The sequence below is a fragment of the Pituophis catenifer genome, unplaced genomic scaffold (assembly GCF_029215685.1).
Source record: "Pituophis catenifer annectens isolate HBS135680 unplaced genomic scaffold, rPitCat1.0.hap2 SCAF_2, whole genome shotgun sequence".
Classification (NCBI taxonomy): Eukaryota; Metazoa; Chordata; class Lepidosauria; order Squamata; family Colubridae; genus Pituophis; species Pituophis catenifer.
The window spans coordinates 80,734,172-80,755,976 of NW_027256882.1; the positions used below are offsets into that span (position 1 = coordinate 80,734,172).

General features: G+C 34.9%; 1 protein-coding gene across 4 annotated transcripts in view; it reads left to right on the forward strand.

Annotated features, from left to right (window-relative positions):
• Positions 1–21,805, forward strand: part of PFKFB4 (6-phosphofructo-2-kinase/fructose-2,6-biphosphatase 4) — a 36,834-nt gene that overhangs the window by 12,389 nt on the left and 2,640 nt on the right. Inside the window, exons 2-13 of one of the 4 annotated variants that reach the window (XM_070933687.1) lie at positions 2,144–2,260; positions 3,942–4,038; positions 4,421–4,487; positions 5,582–5,656; positions 6,717–6,773; positions 7,596–7,717; positions 10,078–10,285; positions 11,223–11,369; positions 14,968–15,072; positions 17,012–17,141; positions 18,200–18,262; positions 20,100–20,164. In XM_070933687.1, coding sequence (XP_070789788.1) covers positions 2,144–2,260; positions 3,942–4,038; positions 4,421–4,487; positions 5,582–5,656; positions 6,717–6,773; positions 7,596–7,717; positions 10,078–10,285; positions 11,223–11,369; positions 14,968–15,072; positions 17,012–17,141; positions 18,200–18,262; positions 20,100–20,164 — 1,253 coding nt within the window. The remainder of the gene's footprint in view (positions 1–2,143; positions 2,261–3,941; positions 4,039–4,420; positions 4,488–5,581; positions 5,657–6,716; positions 6,774–7,595; positions 7,718–10,077; positions 10,286–11,222; positions 11,370–14,967; positions 15,073–17,011; positions 17,142–18,199; positions 18,263–20,099; positions 20,165–21,805) is intronic. The other 3 variants (XM_070933688.1, XM_070933689.1, XM_070933690.1) reach the window with 3 other exon arrangements.

Consider the following 21,805-nt stretch of genomic DNA (forward strand, 5'->3'; position numbering starts at 1 on the left):
ATTTATTATTTATTAGTTAATTTGGTTTAAAATGGGATTTTGTTGTACATGTTTTTAACTTGTGTTCGCCGCCCTGAGTCCTTCTGGAGAAGGGCGGCATATAAATACATGAAATAAATAAATAAACAAACAAACAAATAATAAATAAATAAATAAATAAATAAATAAATAAATAAAGTATATACTGTATATAATTAAAATTGGCTTGTAGCCATTATTCTTTATAAATAAGTAAAGGTATAGTAGGTTTCAAAAAGTAAGTGATTGCCACATGCATTAACTCACTTTTGGTAGCCTAGAAAGTTTGCATCACAATTCTTTGATGCAGTTGACAGCTTTTTATAATTTGTCTTGGAATTGTTTTATAATCTGTATTCTTTTGCAACATTTAGCTTATTTTTCCTGTCATCTCCATATATATGTGTGTGTGTATGTGGTATGTATGTGTATGTGTATGTGTATATTATACCCTGTTTCCCCCAAAATAAGACATCCCCTGATAATAAGCCCAATCGGACTTTTGAGTGCATGGCAATAAAACCAAGTGCTTACTCCAGGGTTCAAAAAAATATAAGACAGGATCTTATTTTCAGGGAACACGGTATGTATGTATGTATGTATGTATGTATGTATATATGTATATATGTATATATGTATATCTGTTATTCGCATCTCAAAATTAGTGCATTTATCAGTGCCTTTCTTGCAATTGTTCTTATAAGTTTTGGTCTTTCTAAATGCATGATTTTATTGCTGCTGGGAAATTACTCAAAAAAAGTGTTGCCTAATGATTTGTAGTAGACTCTTTCTTAACTAAGTGATTAAATATGGCTACCACATGTTTGATGGAAAAAAAAATACAGTTATACCTGATGGCCATCCGGATTGTTAGTTCTAAGTTGACACCATTGAAAGAAAAAATGGCACATGGTAGTTTTACATTGCATTATAAGTAGAAAGGATTAATCCCTTCTGCTGGTAGATTGGCCATTGGAATCAGGAGGAAGAACTGATTTTCTCAAAATCATCTTCAGAGGTTTGGTGCATCATTTTGAAGAAGATCTGAAGAGAAAGGAGAAAAGGAAATCCCACTGCATAAAAATTTCATAGTAAAGTTAGCTTGATTTGTAAAGAGTTTGATAAAATATTTATCAGTGTTAGTTTGCGTGTGCAGGAAGGGGAAGAAGGTTCTGGATTGTTATGTAAGATGAGTTTATATAATGCAAGGAATTATGTGGTACTCTAATACGTGTTTTAGTGTTTACATATTTTTCTTGTTTTAGATTAAATAGAAACTTAATTGTTGTCTTTTGGATACTCTTTGGAAGCATCATAATAGTAGGTGGATCTAAGCCACAAACACATAGGTCCTCTTTTGAGAGTGCATTTATCTTCCCCATCTTTTTTGAGACCTTTTTTTACTTTGTTCCAGGTAGCTGTTTGTCAGGGAACATATTTTGATAAGAGTCTAAATTGTTGTTAGAGATGGGGCTAAATGTAGCCTCATGGTCATAAGTTGCCGATCCATATTGAATAGAAATATTACTTGTTTTTATTGTGTTTATACATTTGAATGCTTTTCTGAAAAATGCAGTAGAAGTGTCATTGCTTATAAACCATGTAAGTCTAGTGCTTTAATGGAGGAGCTGTATCTGTTTCACATATGCATTAGAAAAAACAAAACAGTTCCTTCTATGCCAGTGACATTAATACACTATTGGTGAATCATGATAGAAATTATAGTTTTTATTTTTCCATTCTGCCCCTTTCCTTTTCCTTGTCCATAAGCCATCCTAGAAATGGTGAAAATTAAAGAAAGTGAATCCATCAATGAAGTACAAGCAAACTTGTACAAACCAGATAATTCCTGGTTGTAATATGCTGCCAGATTCCTTAAAAAAACAGATGTTTCAATCCAGTGGTGGGTTCCTCCCGGTTCGGCCCGGTTCTCCTGAACCAGTAGCAGTGATGATATGACACCTAATAAAAACAGCTTTTGAACGCTTCATCAAAATAACAAGGCTCTCCCTGGAGTGCTATGATTCCCATAAAAAGATGCAGCTATTTCCTAATTTAGTCTTCAGATCTATGACTGATACTCTTGTTTTTCATGAACGCTTAACTGTACCATTTTTTTTTATAGTATGCATGACAAACTGTCCTACTCTGATTGTAATGGTTGGCCTTCCAGCAAGAGGAAAAACCTACATATCAAAAAAATTGACACGCTACTTAAATTGGATTGGAGTGCCTACAAAAGGTGAGTGCTGTCACCACAGAGGTTTAAGCAAAATTTAGGTAAAAATAGTTCCCATATACAATGTATCCCATAGCATGGCAAATATTGGCTTTTAAGGGGACCTAAAAGTATATTAACCAAGTAGCCATTTTTTTCTTTCCTTTTTTCTGTTTAGATATTGTTGCCTATTTTGGTTTGTCTATTACTTTTAACAACACAGTAGATAGTATTAAGTAATCAGCTTAAGCAGAAAATTATTTTTACACCAAATACTTTGATGTATTTTGCAGCTGCTCTTTAAAGTTGTATTCAGTTTTGGATGTAAAAGCTAAATAACTTTATTTATTCATTTTTATTTATTACATTTATATGCAGCCCAATTAATTAATTTCCAATTAAGCAACTATTATGCTTCTTAAATTGGTATTTTAAATCAGTTAATACTGATATAGTATCTTTTCTGTCTTTAACGGTCTGTTATCTAAACTTTAGAATGTTAATAATCTCTAGTCCACATTATTGAAATAATAAATGTAATACATGTTTTATAATAATATAATAAAACAAAGAAAAAATGTAACAGAATAAGATTTCTATTGATTTATCACAGTCAGCCAGAATTTGCCATTTTATCAATCTAGCTGCGTAATGGGGTGAGCTCCCGTTACTTGTCCCAGCTTCTGCCAACCTAGCAGTTCGAAAGCACATTAAAAAAAATACAAGTAGAAAAATAGGGACCACCTTTGGTGGGAAGGTAACAGCGTTTCGTGTGCCTTTGGCTTTTAATCATGCCGGCCACATGACCACGGAGGCATCTTTGGACAGCACTGGCTCTTCGGCTTTGAAACGGAGATCAGCATCGCCCCTTAGAGTTGGGAACGACTAGCACATATGATGTGCGAGGAGAACCTTTACTTTTTAAAGATAATAATATAGAAATTAGAAGGGCTGTGCGAGGGGAATTTTTACCTTTACCTTTATCAATCTATAAAGTCCTTTCTAAGGACTCAGGTAAATGTTGCTGTTTGGTTAACCAAGGTAAAAGATATTATTAGTTAAAGGTATTATTACTGTTCTTTTTTTATCTAAACATGTCATAGTGTGCATAATTCTGAACCAATTTTTAAAAAGTTGGTTCAATATACTGAACTGCTTTCAATTAAAAGTAAGGAAAGGAAAATGGAAGCAAATAGAAAAGGAAGCTAAGATGCTTTGTTTTCAGTTACATCTACCTAGACTTAATCACAGATTTAAGTTGTAAGTCATTTAAGAGTCAGCTAAAAGCTTCACAGGAAAAATTGGATCTAAGAAGAACTGGAAAAGAAAAGCAGTGCCCTTCATAGCTTCCCATAAACAATATTTAGGATATAATTTAAAGTGATCTGGTTTCAAGATTATACCCCAAAGGTGCTTTTTCAAGTGGCAACAGGACTTTCTGGTTTTCCTTTGAAGATGTTTCACTTCTCATCCAAGAAGCTTCTTCAGCTCTTGAAAAAGCACCTTTGGGATAACCATGACCTGGATTATTGAGAATCTCTATAGCCTTTTAAGATGATAATATATAGTAATTTTTTTGGCTACTTGAGATAATTTATACCTTATTTAATGGCAGAAATAAGGTGTCTCTGTACACCTTAAATTATAAATGTAAATAATAGGAGAAAATGAAAACTCAATTTTCCTCCTTGACTTTTCTACACAGAGTTTAATGTTGGTCAGTACCGGCGAGATTTGGTAAAAACATACAAGTCCTTTGAATTCTTCTTGCCAGATAATAAAGAAGCCCAGAAAATCCGAAAGTAAGTTTGTCATGGGTCACTTTCTGTTGGCATCATGCTGCTGTTTTGATATAAAGGAATGTTGATATTAGCGAATTAGAAAACAGCTGATGCTGTTGGTTGTTTCTACTAAGTTGGGAAAGTAGGATAGCTGTCTTGAGAGATGCATGGCTCAGTCTTAAGTTTTCTTCCTGTAATCATTGTTTTAATTTTATTGCCCATAATCTGTGAACTGGACATAAGTTGCTCCAGCATTTCTGAACTGTGCCTTTTAAGTGCTTTTGTATGTAAGGCTGAGTCCTGTTTGTGTACAGTCTTTTAATAATGCTAGAAATAGCCCTGTATATTTGTAACTATGAAATCTTGTCGGGGTATAACCAGGATGTTGTCTCTTCTTTTTAAGAAAGTGTGCCTTAGCAGCACTAAATGATGTTCAGCGATATCTTTGTGAAGAAAATGGGCATGTCGCAGTAAGTGTTCTATGGTGCATTGCTAAACAAATGAGTACTAGAACAGTGTTTCCCAGGCTTTTGAGGTGGTGGCTCTCAAATTCCATAAACTGCTACATAAATACTTTGAGGTTGGAGATTAGATCCAGTTTAACTCCTGTTTCATAGTTGGTTCTGGTCAATCGATTTATTATTGAAGAATATATTCTACATAGTACTAACCTTCTGCCAGCATCAATGGATAATTTTCATATCTGTATCTGCTGATATAAATTTTTATAATGCAGAGGTAATTTTAAATTGTTGCATTGCTAAGTGCTTTCTAAGTCACATTTGGAAAGTCAACATCTTAAAAAAATAGCCTTGTGAAATAGCTTGAGTAATATGTTATTTTATTTCTAACATGTTTCTTAGTGAGTTGGTTAGTCTGCAAATCAAATAAATAGATAAACAACATTAGGTATAGTTTAGTATGATATCTGCATGAATTATAATAGAAACAAAGGTGAATGAAACAAATGTTTGAACAGGCATTTTGCTTTTGAAAGTCTCAGAAATATATGGGAACAGCATGACATAAAATAAGCAGAACATCCTATCTATTTTATTTGTAGTTTTTGTGCATAATCTTCAATGTTAGTTTGAGATGAGGCATGTCATGAATCTTGAGAGCATTTGAGTTAACAATTCTGGAAAATGTTTATTCTTCTGTATTTGTATCTTATAGCACATTCATAGTAAAATTGTGTTATGTAAAGTAATATTATAGTTATGCAGTTACAATATAATAATATATAGTTATATAGGATATAGTCCTATTGAGTAGATTCATTCTGTCATTTTATTCATGATAACACTTCAAAATATTTGTGGCAGTCCTGTTTAGGAGAATTAACATCTCAGCAAATACATATTTAATTGCACTATTTGTTCTGCTGGCCATTAGTATGTGTACATATGGAATATATATGTACCTGTATACTATACAAAACCATATAGTAGTTGCTAAAAATATTTATGATGAAGCTATTACATTTTATTAATGATACATGAAATACTACAAAGAGAGAAATTTTTCTACTGATAACCATTGATTCCTGTATTTTCTCATCTAGGTTTTTGATGCTACAAATACTACAAGGGAACGTAGAGACACCATATATAAGTTTGGTGAAGAAAATGGATTTAAGGTCAGCTGAGTAAAGATGCGAAAATTATTTAGTCCTAGGATATGTAAAAGTGAGCATTTCTAATCACAACAGAATCTTCTTTCATATTAACTAGCAGCAGAAACTAAGTCTAATAGTTACTGTCAACCACAGAATTAAAATTACAGAATAAATTATTATAAGCACAATTTACTAGAAAATTGAGGGTTTTTTTAACAGAACTACTCACGGCCAATACCTTTCATCTGCTGTTACAGTCAGTTTCTTTGCAGTCAGTCTAATATTTAGAACAAACATTTTAAGACAGCTGTCAATTTTAATATTGCATGTACCATTAATTAATTTGTTAATTGTAACTCTCATGTATTTTTGCAAGGGAATAGGAATAAGGAAGAGAAAGCCATGCTTCCTTGATTTACTCCTAGTAAAACACAGTGTATGGAATTTTCTTTATAATTTCTGTTACATGACAATTAAAATACCCTTTATATTATTTTAATACTACTCCAGGGGTCAGAAGTAGAAAGAGCAGAGTAGTAGAGAAAGAGACATTACCTTTCTGTGTGGCATGAACTCTAAATGCAGAATGCCTAGATTCCAAAGGACTTCATTAAAGCTATACTATCTGAATTAGTTGAGAAAAAGATCAACGGAAGGTTTAACATACTACAACTACATTATAATAATTATACAAGAAAAAAAGTTTGTATGATTATGTTTGAACTATTACAGGTAGTCCTCGTTTAGTGATTGCCTTGTTTCCCAATTGTTCATAGTTATGGCAGCAATGAAAAAGTAACTTTAAATCAATCCTTGCATTTATGACCTAGGTCTGTTAAGCAGTGGAAAGCTAAAGTCAGATCATAAGCACAGTTCTGGTTTTATTTAGTGACTACTTTGCTTAACAATCAACTAGTTGGTTCCAATTGTGGTTACTAAACAAGAACTACTATTTGTTTTATTATACAGCACTGTGTTTTGCCTTTGAATAAGTACATTGAAGCCTGCTTTGCATTTTTTTAGAAAGTGAAAAATATTATGTAAAGGTCCAACATCAATGTTCTTCCTGTTTGGCTTACAGACTTTTTTTGTGGAGTCAGTATGCGTTGATCCTGAGGTTATTGCTGCAAATATTGTGGTGAGTCGTAACTTCCGTTTATGTTAAAATGTTTGTGCTCAGTTTACTTCCCAGAACCACTGAATCTACTTCACTCCCTGCCATACTCAAGTAAAAAAAACTTGGAAATGTTACATATGCATGCATGCATATAACATATTTCACTTCTGTATTGATTTCTAATTAAGGTTTGTTTTTAAACTAGATTACTTTTACTTAATTGTTTGTAATCTAAAAAACTTGTCCTGCCTGGCTGAGCTCTCCAGGTTTTCTTCTCAGGCATTCTTGCATTCACTAGGGATTGAATTTCTGGAAACTGGCTTGCAAAATACATTTTTTACCAGTGAACACTGCCTTCTTTCAAGAAAGGCAGAAGTTAATCTAACCGTAGAATTGCAGAACAAGCCTAGGAGAAGTATGGAAATATTATTTCTCAATCACCAAACTATATAAATTTATTTATTTTATTTAGTGTATGGTATCTACACAGGTCATTCAATCACTGATACACACATTTAGTTTAAATAAAAGGTCATTAAATATTTATATATATATATGATATCTGGACAATACAGTATAGGACATAATATATTAAATTAAGGCTATAGAAATGGAAAGAATTGAAAACAAAAGTGTCAATCTTAAGATAACAATTTACTATCCACATTATCTTTTCCACTGATATTTAATTTGTACATTTTCCCTAAATTGTTGAAGTATAAGTTAGGTTTCTCTTTTAAATTTAGTTTTTTCTACTCAAAATACAGAATATAGGAAAGCATCATACAACTAATTTACTTCTTTTATAATATTTAGAGATTTCTTTGTTCTCTGGTTTCTTAGCAAGTGAAATTAGGCAGTCCTGATTATGTTGACTGTGCTAGTGATGAAGCTACAGAGGACTTTATGAAAAGAATTGAGTGTTACAAGAATTCATATGAGACATTGGATGAAAATCTAGACAAGTAAGTAACCATTTCAATTTTAATTAAAAAAACAATAATATGGTACCTTAAAGTTTAATCCATTTAACCATAACATACGTTTTAGAGGAACACATCCTCTCACATGAATGATATAAATTAACCTGAGAGAGATGATATAAATACTATTAATAAGAAACGAAAAAAATGGGATAGTGATGAGAATAAACAGAAATGCTTTTAGTATTAGAAAATAGAGACAGAATCGTGAGGTAATGCAGGTCATAAATAAAGCACAGGGATGTGTGCTTGTCAGTCCTAGGTAGCAAAATTAACAAAGAACACTGTGGTCCTTTACTGTGAGATATTTGTACTTCTGACAAATTTTATTACTCAATTGTTGATGTTTATGCCTTGCTTGTGATCTAGAATGAAGAAAAATGGGAAGTAAAAAAGTTTAAAGAAAAAGTGAAATTCCATGATTGCCTTAAAAAAAAAAAAGACCAAATGTGAAATAGTCACAGCATTTAACATGGGTATTTTGGACATTAGTCACTATAATTTGAAAATAATCCTTGGTCCACATTCAGTCCGTGACAAATGGTATTACGTTTTCTGATTCAATCTGCTTTGGGTTTTTTTTGTCAAATATGACCATCTTTTATTTTTATTTTATTTATTAAAATTATATGCCTTGAAGTGACTCTTGAGATAAAAAATAGACTGGGGAGTTTGTGTATTTATTTTATATGACTACACATTAAAAAAAAGAAAACTCTGGGCAACTCACAACAGCAATAAAAACCGAAGGATGTGTTTTCATCAACAGCACTCAGTTGTGGACATTTCCTTATATAGACTTGAACTGGTGCTGTATTAGGGGGTTTACAAATAATGTCATGCAAATTTTAGGATGTTTTCCCACATTCTCCTAAGTTATTATATGATTCTGGCCAGTAAACCTGGTTGGTTTACAAAAGTAGTTGACTATATGTATTGCTTATTGGCTATAGTCAACAGATAAAAGTCCTAGGAAAACCTGAATTGTAGTAGTTACGAAAATGGTGTTAATTTATACTAATGAATGAGAAAAATTGCAGTAACGTGGCTTGGGCAACAAATAATGTTGATATATTAATTTCATGCTGTTGCTAGCATAATTGAAAAAGGATATTGGAATTGAAATTGAGAGCATCAGCAAATGAGATCCCTAATTCATGATTCAGCGGAAAAAAAATCTGTCAGAGAAAATAGCTTGAAATATCTGTTTACAGAGTTTAATCAGCCCAAAGAACACACATTAAAAAAGTAAGCTAAACATATTTCACACCCACAGTTCCAAGAAATCTTTGCTCTTTGCAGGCTGATTCTTTTTAATGCATGCTTAATTTCTAGGCAAACAAGGAATTATCTGTTAAAATAGAAAATGACAGCCACAAGCTATATGGATTGACAAATTCTATATAGTATGGATAATATGGTTAATTTGTAATTCTCTCTTCAGAAATTAGTTAATTGAAGATTTAGTAAAATGCTATATTACTTATATACGGTTAGCTATTTTTACTAACTTTCCAACCAGATTCCATAATGTAAAAAGAATGTAAATAGAATAAATACATTGCACATTGACAAACATCCTGTTACTTAAAGTTATTTTTGTTAGACTCTGGAACTACAGGTAGTCCTCAGTCTCTGATGGCAGTCATGACTGGAATGTCCATCGCTAAATGATGGGGTTGTGAAGCACAACATCACAGGACTGAATCTATGGTAATCCTGGTTGCTGTCATAACCCCAAGACCATTAGGTCATTAAGTGGAAAGAGGCAAGATGTCAGGCAAATGGGTTAGCAGTTCAGATAGAAAATGGGATGGGTGAGTGCCCCAGATGGTGCTGTAGAGTGTAGGCTGGTGCTGCAGGCAGGAGAGTGGGTGGTACAGGTAGGCACTACAGGATGGGTGTCAAACTCATGGCCTGTGGGCTGGATGTGCCATGCGCTGCCTACGCCCATACCTGGTTTAGCGAAGGGGGAAAAAAGTCAAGATATGTCATGTGGCGCCGCCGTGACCATGTGAGTGTGACATCTCTGCACTAGGGAATGTGGGGACGTACCAGAAGAAGGACCGAATGGTTGTAAATGCAGGCTGGCCCAAATTTTGATCATATGACTGGGGAAGGGGCAGATGTGATGGCCAAAACTTCAAGGACTGGTTGCAAGTCCATTTTTTTCAGTGTCCTTGTAACTTTGAATGGTCACTGAACAAATGGACATAATCGGAGGACTATCTGCACTTTTCCTCAAATGTAGGTGAGTAAAATGTATTCCTGGTCTCTGTGGATGATAAGTAAAGCATTAGGCTAAATAGGACAATAACTAATTATGTCTCCTATTTTTACAGGGATCTTTCTTATATAAAAATCATGGATGTTGGAAGGAGTTACCTTGTAAACCATGTAATGGATCATATTCAGAGTCGGATTGTTTACTACCTCATGAATATCCATGTAACTCCTCGTTCCATCTACCTCTGTCGACACGGTGAAAGTGAACTAAATCTAAAGGGAAGAATAGGAGGAGACACGGGCTTGTCCCATAGAGGGAAAGAGGTAGTTATATTTGATCTATTGTAGCTCTGTATTTTATTACAATTAAAATTTATTTTAAAATTTAAGTAATTTTTTAAAATGTGCAGTATCTTGCATTTGTTTGTGTTCTGGGATTTAAGGAGAGATTTGGATCCAGACAACCAAGGATATGGAACATTCTGCATTTTGCTTTTGAACAATAAACCAGATTTCCATTCCAGAGAATGAATGAGATCACAAAGAAATGAATAGGATCAAAACAGAAGCTGAATTGGATTAATTTAAATAAAATGTTAAATTAACTGCAAATGTACACGACATATTTATTAATTTTCCGTCATGGACATGTTAAAAATTACAAGTCAATGGCAACTTTTGTGGGGCTGTGGGGCGACCCGGTGTTCAGGCTTACAGTGTGGCTTGCTGGATAGGAAATTTTGGGAATTGAAGTCTACGCATCTTAAAGTTGCTAAGATTGAGAGATACTGATATCAGAAGATTCTTAAAAACTGAAACATTTCAAGAAAGGCTTGAAAGATACAGGAACGTGGGTGTAATGTATTGAGCCTGCTCCGTGGGCAAGGCCCCCTGTTGGAATAATGAGTATCTTATTATTCCAACAGTATATATCACCGGTACATACCAATGGGGATGTCACAGGCCTCCGTTTATTTTTACTACTTAAAAAACAAAAATCTTTCAACCTGAATAAGAAACGTTCAGGAGGTTATACTTCTACAAGTGGAAATTCCTTACACTCGTGCAACTTTTTTTACACAAAAATTAGAGCGCCTTCTTATTTTAGTAAACGAATATTGTGATTCTTAAGTGCAAGTCAAATTTCTTTGGTGAAGGACTAATCAGCCTTTGAAAGACCTCATTCAAAATTTATTATCTTTTGACACTGAATCTGAGTAGCTGTGATATTATAATGTATTTTTTTAATGACCTTTTCCAGTTTGCCAAGAGCTTGGGCCAGTTCATTAATGATCAAAACATCAAAGATCTAAAAGTCTGGACAAGTCAGATGAAGAGGACCATTCAGACTGCTGAGGCTCTGAGAGTGCCTTATGAGCAGTGGAAAGTTTTAAATGAAATTGATGCGGTAGGATGCTTTTCTTTTACTTGCATAACCATCAATGTTTGGAGTTTTTTTGATGATGACGATGATGATGATGAAGAGCTTCTGAAGCTTCCTGAAGTTTTGTACCTATCAGACTAGTTTTCAGGGCTTATTTTGAATGTATTAGATTGTACTGCACCTATTGCTTCTCTTACCATAAGACTATAATGTTAATTATCATATGCTTAAAAAAGGTAAATGTTAGTAGGTTTCAGCAATTTTAGAAAGTATTGGTGGAACTTGTCCCTTCTTGCTACAGAATTACTTCCGTTGTTTCCAAACTGATATCAGGCAATACACTATTTTTATTTTTGACACCTATTCCTAATTTGAAGGGATGCTTTAAAGTTAAATTGAAAATCAAAGTTTGTTTTAATCATTATACGAAAATAAAATGGTAAGTTTTTCTGCCCTAATGTCTTATTGATCGATCGATTGATTGATTGAATTTACAGTATTTTATGGAATATAAGATGCACCTTTTCACCCCCTAAAAGAGAATGGAAATCTTGGTGCATCTTATACACCAAATACAGCCATTTCTGGCCTCCTGAAACCCTGGCCCAGGCGTCCCATTTCTCCAAAAACAGGCCCGTTTTCACAAAAACGGGATGCACAGAGGGTTTGGGAGCCTGCATAGTGCTCCTGGGGCTGGGGAGAGCAAAAATGCAACACGTGGGGGGTTTGGGAGGCCAAAAATGGGACTGTTTTTCACAAAAACAGTGTTTTTTGCCCTCCCCAGCCCCCAGGAACACTCTGCAGGCCTCCCAAACCCTCTGCACATCCTGTTTTTCACCTCCCAAACCCTCTGTGCCCCCCGTTTTTTGTGAAAAACAGGATACGCAGAAGGTTTGGGAGGCCTTCAGAGTGCTCCTGGGGGCCGGGATGGGCAAAAACTTTTTTTTTCTCATTTACCTCTTCGAAATCTTGGTGGGTCTTATACATCAGTGCATATTATAGTTTGAAAAATATGATATTTGCGTCCCATCTTGTAGTAAATGACTTTTCAACCTGAAAATGACATAACAGGTTTTTTTTTAAAAAAAGTCATTTCAAATAATTCATTTTAATGACAAATTATTTTGTTTATGCTGTTTGTAATTTGATTAGATTTTTAAAATAGTTTTATTTGTTGAAATTGGTAGAAATGTGTGTTAAAATTCAGTAAATTAATTGAAATAAACTCATTAAGGATTTTAAATTAATTGAATTTTGAAAAACATTAGTGCTAAAGCCTCTGACAATAACCACAGATTTTTTCTGAAGATATTTGAAAAAATAATCTGAGGAAGCAGATTCGACCAATTAGATCAAGCTGGGAAAAACCACTGTACTGTTTCCATTTTCAGGAGGTTTGGAGAGGGGGAGTAAAACTATTTGTTATTTTAGGGCTCCCTTCCCACCCCAGCTTCGCTTCGCTCCAAGAAGCTAAAGACAGATTTTTTTTTTTACCAGAAGGTGTTTGGAGTGTTTGCTCTTAAGTGGGGATCTGTTTAATTTGGTATTGTTATTTTTATTATTATATATTTTGTTTTAATTGTAAACCACTTGTAAAAGACTTTAGTTTGGATTACGGCAAAGTATAAATTTGATTAGATAAATATTTCCATGAATTGAATTTCCATTTAGAATAGAATAGAATAGAATAACAGAGTTGGAAGGGACCTTGGAGGTCTTCTAGTCCAGCCCCCTGCTTAGGCAGGAAACCCTACACTACTTCAGACAAATGGTTATCCAACATCATCTTAAAAACTTCCAGCGTTGGAGCATTCCCAACTTCTGGAGGCAAGTTATTGCACTGATTAATTGTTCTAACTCAGGAAATTTCTCCTTAGTTCTAAGTTGCTTCTCTCCTTGATTAATTTCCACTCATTGCTTCTTGTCCTGCACTCAGGTGCTTTGGAGAATAGCTTGACTCCCTCTTCTTTGTGGCAGCCCCTGAGATATTGGAACACTGCTATCATGTCTCCCCTAGTCCTTCTTTTCATTAAACTAGATATACCCAGTTCCTGCAACCATTCTTCATATGTTTTAGTCTCCAGTCCCCTAATCATCTTTGTTGCTCTTCTCTGCACTCTTTCTAGAGTCTCAACAATCTTTTTTTATATCATGACAACCAAAACTGAATGCAGTATTCCAAGTGTAGTTTTATCAACGCATTATAAAGTTGTATTAATACTTCATGTATTCTTGATTCTATCCTTCTGTTTATGTAGCCTAGAACTGTGTTGGCATTTTGGCAGCTGCTGCACACTGCTAGCTCATATTTAAATGGTTGTCCAGTAGGATTCCAAAATCCCTCTCACAGTTATTGCTATTGAGTGAGGTACCACATACTGTATATTGTACCTGTGCATTTTGTTTTTCTTGCCTAAATGTAGAACCTTACTTTTTTCACCATTGAATTTCATTTTGTTAGATAGTGCCCAGTGTTCAAGTCTGTCAAGAATGTTGGCTATTCCTGCCAACTTGGTATCATCTGCAAATTTGATGAGTTCCCCATCTATCCCCTCGTCCAAGTCATTGATGAAGATGCTGAAGAGTATTGGACCTAAAACAGAGTCTTGGGTACTCCACTGCATACTTCCCTCCATGTAGATGCAGTTCCATTGAGGGCTACACGTTGAGTGCCATTGGTCAGCCAGTTACAAATCCATCTGGTGGTGATGCTGTCTAACCACATTTTTCTACTTTATCTAGTAGTAGGTTATGGTCTACTATGTCAAATGTCTTACTGAAGTCCAAGTAAATTACATTGACAGCATTCCTCTGGTCTACTAATTTTGTCACTTTGTCAAAGAATGCAATAGGATTAGTCTGGCATGATTTGTTTTTGACTAACCCATGTTGGCTTTTGGTTATTACTTTGTTTGCTCCCAGGTGTTCGCTAATTCGTTGCTTGATTATATTTTCCAGAATTTTCCTTGGTATTGAGGTCAGGTTGATAGGCCTGAAGTGTCCTGGATCTATTTTTTTTTCCTTTTTGGAATATGCTCAGCTCTTCTCCAGTCGTCTGGCAGTTCCCCGGTGCTGCAGTATCTTTGAAAGATATAGTTCAGTGGTTCTCAGATCACATCGGCCAGTTCCTTCAGAACCTTGGGATGTAATCCATCTGATCTTAGTGATTTGAACTTGTCTAGGGTAGACAGGTGGTCACCATTTTGTTCCCTATTTTAACTTGTGTTCCTAATCTGTTTTTTGTGGTGCTGTTTTTGATAGGTTGGACTGTTTTTTCCCTTTGTGTAAAGACATGCAAAAAACAAGTTAAGTAGTTCTGCTTTCTCCCTGTTGCTTGTCACCTCCTTGCCACTTTCTCCCAGCAATGGACCAAATGTTAAGCTGACCAATTTGTGCAGCTTAACTTCAGAATTCATAATGAAGATGATGATAACACAGCCTGATCAAGTCAGTTTACATAGGTTATTTCCCAGTAAACATTAAAACATAAAATTAGAAGCTGAAAGAATAGGCTTCCAGTGAATTCATGACAAAAGTGGCATTTTAGTTCAGAATTTTTGTGTGCACAACCTAATTTTCTTGTCATGCTTCATGTAGTCTGTTATTTTCTTTATTTCCATAGGGAGTCTGTGAAGAAATGACATATGAAGAAATTCAGGAAAATTATCCATTAGAATTTGCTTTGAGAGACCAGGACAAATACAGATACAGATATCCTAAGGGCGAGGTTTGTTAAATTTTACTTCTTGCAAGCTTGAAGATGCAGAAGTCCTTTTGTAAGTGTTTCAAAAGAGAAATGTTTTGAAATAAAGGGAGTTTATTGCCTCTTTCTCATGAGGAAGCTTTTCCGCAACTTCTTCGTGTTGTTGCTAAATTAGAAACCAATTTCTCATTTGTGTAGGAAATGTTAATTAACAGCAACAGAGCTCTTTTGTTTGTAACTTAAAAAGCTATCCTACATACTGTAGAGTTCAAATTTTAAGCAGGGCTGAAAAGCTTCTTAAGCTGTTTTGGAGAAGGAGGAAATAAATCTGTTTCCATTTCAGACTTTTGGTTCAGTGATTTTGATGAGGGGTAATGCTGGCCATCCTGCAGCCGTACACCCAGGGCCCTCTGATGGAACATGCATCAGCGTTTTCATGTGCTTTCTCTAAGTAGAGTAACAAATTTTAAAACCACATGTTTGAGGGTCAGTTAATTGCTTGTTAGCCTGCCCTTTTACAGGCTGCCACTTCAAGAGCCTTGGTACTACAGTGGTTTAAAGCACCCTGTTATTAACACAGCTGCCTGCAATTTACTGCTGGTTCGAATCTCTCCAAGGCTCAAGGTTGACTCAGCCTTCCATCCTTTCTAAGGTAGGTTAAATGAGGACCCAGTTTGTGGGGGCAATAAGCTGACTTTGTATAAAATATACAAAAGTATGAAGGCTATTGCTGAGCACATTGTAAGCCGCCCTGAGTCTCCGGAGAAGGGCGGCATATAAATCAAATTAAAAAAAAAAAGTCAAGCATTAATCAAAAGCACCGATAAAAGCAGCTACTAACAGTATTTGTTAAAAGTGCAACATACCTTAAATCCATGTATCATGTGTTGGCTGAGTGATCATAATGTTCAAAATGCTGCAGGAGTACAGATGGCATAGAGGCAATCAAGCTATAATGGATGTTATGTAAGATGGAAACATTTTTTGGAGCTGTTTGCTGATTGTAGAGAGAAAGGATGTGTGTTTTTCAGTCAACAGCTGCACATCTTAATGACTACTGCTGGGTTAACTTTGGTTGTGTACTGTTCACGTGTTCCTTAGCAAAGCAAAAATGTATGTTTTGATAAAGCTGCTGCCCTCCACTTTATCAGCTGATCTACTTACAGTAGTTTTCCAAAACTTTTGTTCCATTTTTGCGGATACAAAAGATATAGCTTCTTAAAAATTAATTTCTGTAGCAGAATTCCTGTTCTTGAAAACTGTCAGCAAGAACACATTTCATTACTTTTACATAAAAACAAGGTAAATGCTAGCTGTATCAATTACCTAGCTATTTACAAAGTTTTTTACATAGGAAAAATAAACATTAATGTGTAAACATTGAAATAGACAAAGAGTAAAGTGACAGAATCAGTCTGTAATCTTCTGCAACTGAAATTCTGTAGTATGGAAATCATCAAATGCAGAAAAACAGACACAGATTGCTTAGAAAATAATGGATGCAGAGAGGAAGAATGATGTTGAAATCATTTCATGTAAGTCAGTAATTACTTGGTAGTTGCCATTAATCTACCACTTGGATTTTAAGCACAAGATAATGATTAAAGGTTACAAAGAAAATATAACTCTGTAGGATTGGATCCAGATAGAGCATAAACCTCTCTAATATACAATAGTGCAGCCTAAAGTAATTACTTGTTTAAAGCAACACTTTAAGAGTTGCATTGATTTTAATGAGTTGTTTCCTAAAAGCATCTGCATTTTTTTCAGTTTCACATGGAAGTTTAAAAAAAGATAGGCATCTTATGTGAGATCAGAAGCATTTGTACCATTATAGTATTTTAAAGAGTGCATAGGTGGCACTATTTAACCTACCTTAGAGCAAATCGATTTTATTATAAAACTATGATCATTTATACATATATCCATATTACCATGATTTTTTTTGCTATTGTTTTTCCAGTCCTATGAAGATCTTGTTCAAAGGTTAGAGCCAGTAATTATGGAGCTGGAAAGGCAAGAAAACGTGCTTGTAATCTGTCACCAAGCTGTTATGCGTTGTTTGCTGGCTTACTTTTTGGATAAGCCTGCAGGTAGGTACCTTACAAATGGCCAGAGAGAACGCTTAAGATAGTGAGCAGTAACTTTCATTTTGATACCAGATAATTGCAGACAAGTGGTACATATTTAGGATACCACTGTGTTAGTAGTTTTCAGCCTGTGGACTACAGACCAGTGGTGAAATCCTCTGCGGATTGCCACTGAATTGCTGCCCGCGCATGCACGGTGCATGCCAAATGCAGGCTGCGTGCACTCATGCAGTGTGCATCAAAAACACGCTGTGTGTGCACGCATGCACAGTGCACGCCAAAAGTACGCTGCACGCACATGCACAGTGTGTGCCAAACGCATGCTTTGTGTGGAAAAAGGAGGCTTAGGAAGGTAAGTAGAACAGCAAGTGTGGGGGGAACAGCTGTGCTGTACGATTTAGCTTTGCTAGAAAGCAGGATTTCCTGCTTTCTAGCGAAGCTAAATCGTGCGGCACAGCTGATCGTCGGACATACCGGTTCGGACAAACTAGTAGCTTTTTTAAACTACCAGTTTGGCCGAACCGGTAGCTTTTAAACTACCAGTTCACTCGAACCGGTAGCATATTTTTTACTACCAGTTTACCCGAAGCGGTAGTTTTTATCACTACCGGTTCTCCTAAACTGGTGCGAACCGGTAGCATTTCACCCCTGCTGCAGACACTTGGGGCGTGCGCGATGTCATCACGGGCTTGCAAAGGCTTGAAGAAATGTTATGATTTAAAGCTCAAGTCTTAAGATTTATGGTCATGGTCTGTGGCCACAAAAGGTATTTAAAGGGGGTCCATGGTGAAGAAAAGATTGAGAACCACTTGTTTTTTTAGGTAGGTTAAAATATTTTCATTTGTTTAGTGATTTCAGTTTACCATTTTCTTTATTCTTATGTTTCATCTGGCTAAGTCTTAGAATTTTATCTATGTATGTTACCCATGGTAGCATTGCTTGTGTGCTCTTTGGTTTCTATTTAGTGAAGTGAGATATAAATATTAATCAGTAACCAACTTTATAGTCAATAGTCAGAAGATATTCTTTTTTATTTTGTTTTCTTCATTTATATATTTCAGAACAACTGCCTTATCTTAAGTGCCCTCTGCATACTGTCTTAAAGCTAACTCCAGTGGCTTACGGTAAGATATTCAAATTTAAGCTAAGCAAATTAATCAACTCTATTATGAAAAAACCCTTTTTGTTAGGTTACATCTATCAGAGGCAGATTATTAGTTCCTAGTTCTAACAGTTTGTATATCAACACAAATCACTTGTACTTGTTAAGCAAGTTACAGTTTGCATTAAACTGTTCAGTTCATTATAAACCAAAATGTTTTAAAATAGACATTGCTTCTATTCTTCTTGAGGCAAAGCTGGGAATTTGAATAACTAGATACTGCCACACAGTGGTGTGGTGTGAATTACTCTATTCAGTATCTTCAGAAGTGTGGCCACTCAAAATGCTTCACATAGCCTCCTTGATTAGTGTTGATTTTTCTTTAGAAATATTTTTAGTATTCTTGTAGGTACTGGGATTTTAGTAAGCCTTGCATTTGTGTGTTGTGTGTATTCCGTGCCTTCTTGTTTCAAAAGGGTAGAATCCAAAAAACTAATTGTTGACAGTGTTGGTAAAGCCTTGGGGTGCTTCCAGAGTCTAAGAATTGTAGCTGAAATGTAACTTTTAATATGATAGAATGGAAAATTATTAATTAAAGGAAGGAATATACTACCACAGAGCCTGAATGATGAGTCATGGATTTGCCTTCATAGTTTTATTGGTAACAATATAGAAGTGGATGACTACTGCCTTCTTTTCTAATTTTTTTTCAACTTTTCCATCCAGCCTACAGTTGTCATGTAATCTATTGGAGTCCCTTTCTGATGCTAGCTGGGCCTGACTCTGCTTAGCTTACTTATTAAACCTAATTTTTACTTTGTCATACTATTTCAACCAGGGTGAAACAAAATTGTAATTAAAATAATTTTAAAATGCCACTTAGTCTAAATAAAAAGCAATATTATTACTTGTTAAAAGAAGAGGAGGAGGGAGTGTGGACATTAAAATTTGGGGTTTCTGAAGAAAACATTTAAAAAAACGATAGAGATACTCCTGTAATTTAGTTACACTTCAAATAAAAAGAAGCCTGTAGTGACCTCTAGTGTCCAAAAAGCTGCAGTTATTGCAGATAAATGTATTACTGTATGTTAAAGGCAGGCTTCCATTTTTAGAATAGAGTAGGGTGCAAAATGAAGCAAGGGCAAGCAGAGCAAACCACTAGTATATAAAATGAGAGCAAACCCCACTCCCTACTAGCACTGATGATGTTACCTAGTTTGGTTAATGAAACATCTGCAACAAAAGTTCAGCTAACAAATTCAAGCAATCTCTGGGCAAAAAGTCGCCCAATAAAATTGAAGGACATTTTCATTTCAGCCATGGCTTAGAACAAGAATATATTTTCAATATCAGAATTGAAGCTGTTTTTACATCCCGAAAGCCACTCCCAATTTGCATTCTCCAATTCAACAACCTGACTTAAAGGCATGCATGAAAGTCTAATCAATATTTTTAGGAAAGGTACTCAACATACTTTCAACATGCAATCAAATGTTTTACAATAATTTACAAACCCCCCCCCCCCCCCATGTCTGTCAATATGAATGTTGCTACAGCTGCTGAAAATTGCTATTCATGATTCTCGGGAGAAAGCTCAAAGTTGCATTGGAAGGGGTACTATGTCTGCCACTTGTATGCCAGAGTGTCGTAGGAGGAAACTTTATAAAGCAACCTTACTCTGAACAGATGCTACAAGTGTTAACAAATCTTAACCAAAACTATTTTTAACCAGTATTTATTTGTGTCAAATTCTATTATCCATTGGATATAAAAGGAAAAAGTTATTGTTATGCTGTTGATATTGTTCTTTTTTAGTGAATAAAATATATTAAATATGAAAATGTTGATTTCGCCTACAGGTTGCAAAGTGGAATCTATTTTTCTAAATGTTGAGGCTGTAAATACACACAGGGATAAACCACAGGTAGGTCTTCTTACTGAATATGAATTTAAAACTTTACAAGAAGCTGGAAGAAGCATTAAAGTAGAAAACCTGCCAGTAACAGAAGAATTAAGCACTCCGTGTCCCTTTCTTGGCTACATCTTCCAGATTCCTTCTTCCCAAAGTATATTTTTCTAAAATGTACTTTTTAAAAAATAAGGTAGCAGGAGAGCATTGTAAAAAAAAAATCCGAGTTTCATACCTTCCTTGATTCCTGGAGTGGGGATTCACAACCATCCAGAATTTCATATTTGGGAACACTGATAAAACAGTTTATCTGATAAGTGGAATGTTGTATGTTTTCTTTAATGCACTTTGATGACTTTTAAAAAGAATTCTGCATTAAACTCACGAAAATGTTAAAGGTGTTATACAAGATTTCAGGGGTTAATGGCTTCTATACACACCTATATCCCTCAATACAGTGTAGACAACACCTCTGTAGTACTCAGATACTGTATATTGCCATTCAATGAGAAATCCCATTCTTTTAATGTAAGGGAAAAAAAAGATTTCAGATTTGTAGGTACTTTAGTACTTTCTCTGTAAGCATCTTGTTCTGATCCTAATTTCAACAGTCTCTGTTTTGCCTTGTGCTCTACTACAGCAAACCTGACTATGTCATGTCAAATATCACTGCAGTAGTTCAGTTTCCAGTATCTGTATGTTTTATGTAAAATGTACTACATTATTTTGGAATTTTTTTTGTTATCTAGATTTTGAAAGCCATCTGTTGCTCATTCTAGAACAACAGCAGCAAAGATTTTTGTGTCCGGCTGGTTTGGAAGCTTTTTTTGATATTAAAATTCTAGAATCACCATAATTCATAGGCACTCTTTTTTTAATGCAAAATTATGGTTATTCTTTTTCTCTTTCTCATACACATAGACACACATCATTGTTTAGTGATTGACTTCAGTTTGTGACACTTGGATTTATATGAAAAGTCTCTCATCTATTTTACTCATACTTCCTAACATGAGGATGGAAGGCTCTGCTAACAAAAACACAAATGCAATTTTGACTGAGTTAAAATCGTATAAATGTTTCTGTATGCAGCATTACTTTTCATGTTTTGATTCTGTCTATGCTACCAGTACTATGATTTACTACTAGGTCCATATAGTCAAACTATGGTTTGCTTAATTTTGGTTTAATTATTGTGTGAACAAACACTTGTAGTTTGTACCCCCTTGATATCTGATGGTTTGTTCATTAAATCAAAATATAGTTTAATAAGATATATGAACCCAATCAGTAAGACAGGAGACCATGATTGTACTCTTGGCTTCAGTGGAAATCAGGTATATCAAGCTAAGTTAATAACAGGAAAGTGGAGAGAGAGAGTAAATAAATGTATCCATAATAGTGTGTTCAGTACGTATTTTCATGTGTGTTAATTCATAGCTGCTTTTTAAAAGTTTTTAAAAAAGATAGAATGTTCCGAAGCAGAACATTGATGATCATAACTGCTTTGGTTCAAATGGCTTGTTGATTGATAGCTAGTTTCAGTCAGTTAAAACAGTTGTTTGTAAAGGAAATTTGTAAGTGATTTTTTTCAGGATCAGTAATAGAGTTGCAAGTTGCATGGAAAGGGATGGGTGGTAGTTAACTCCTGATTGA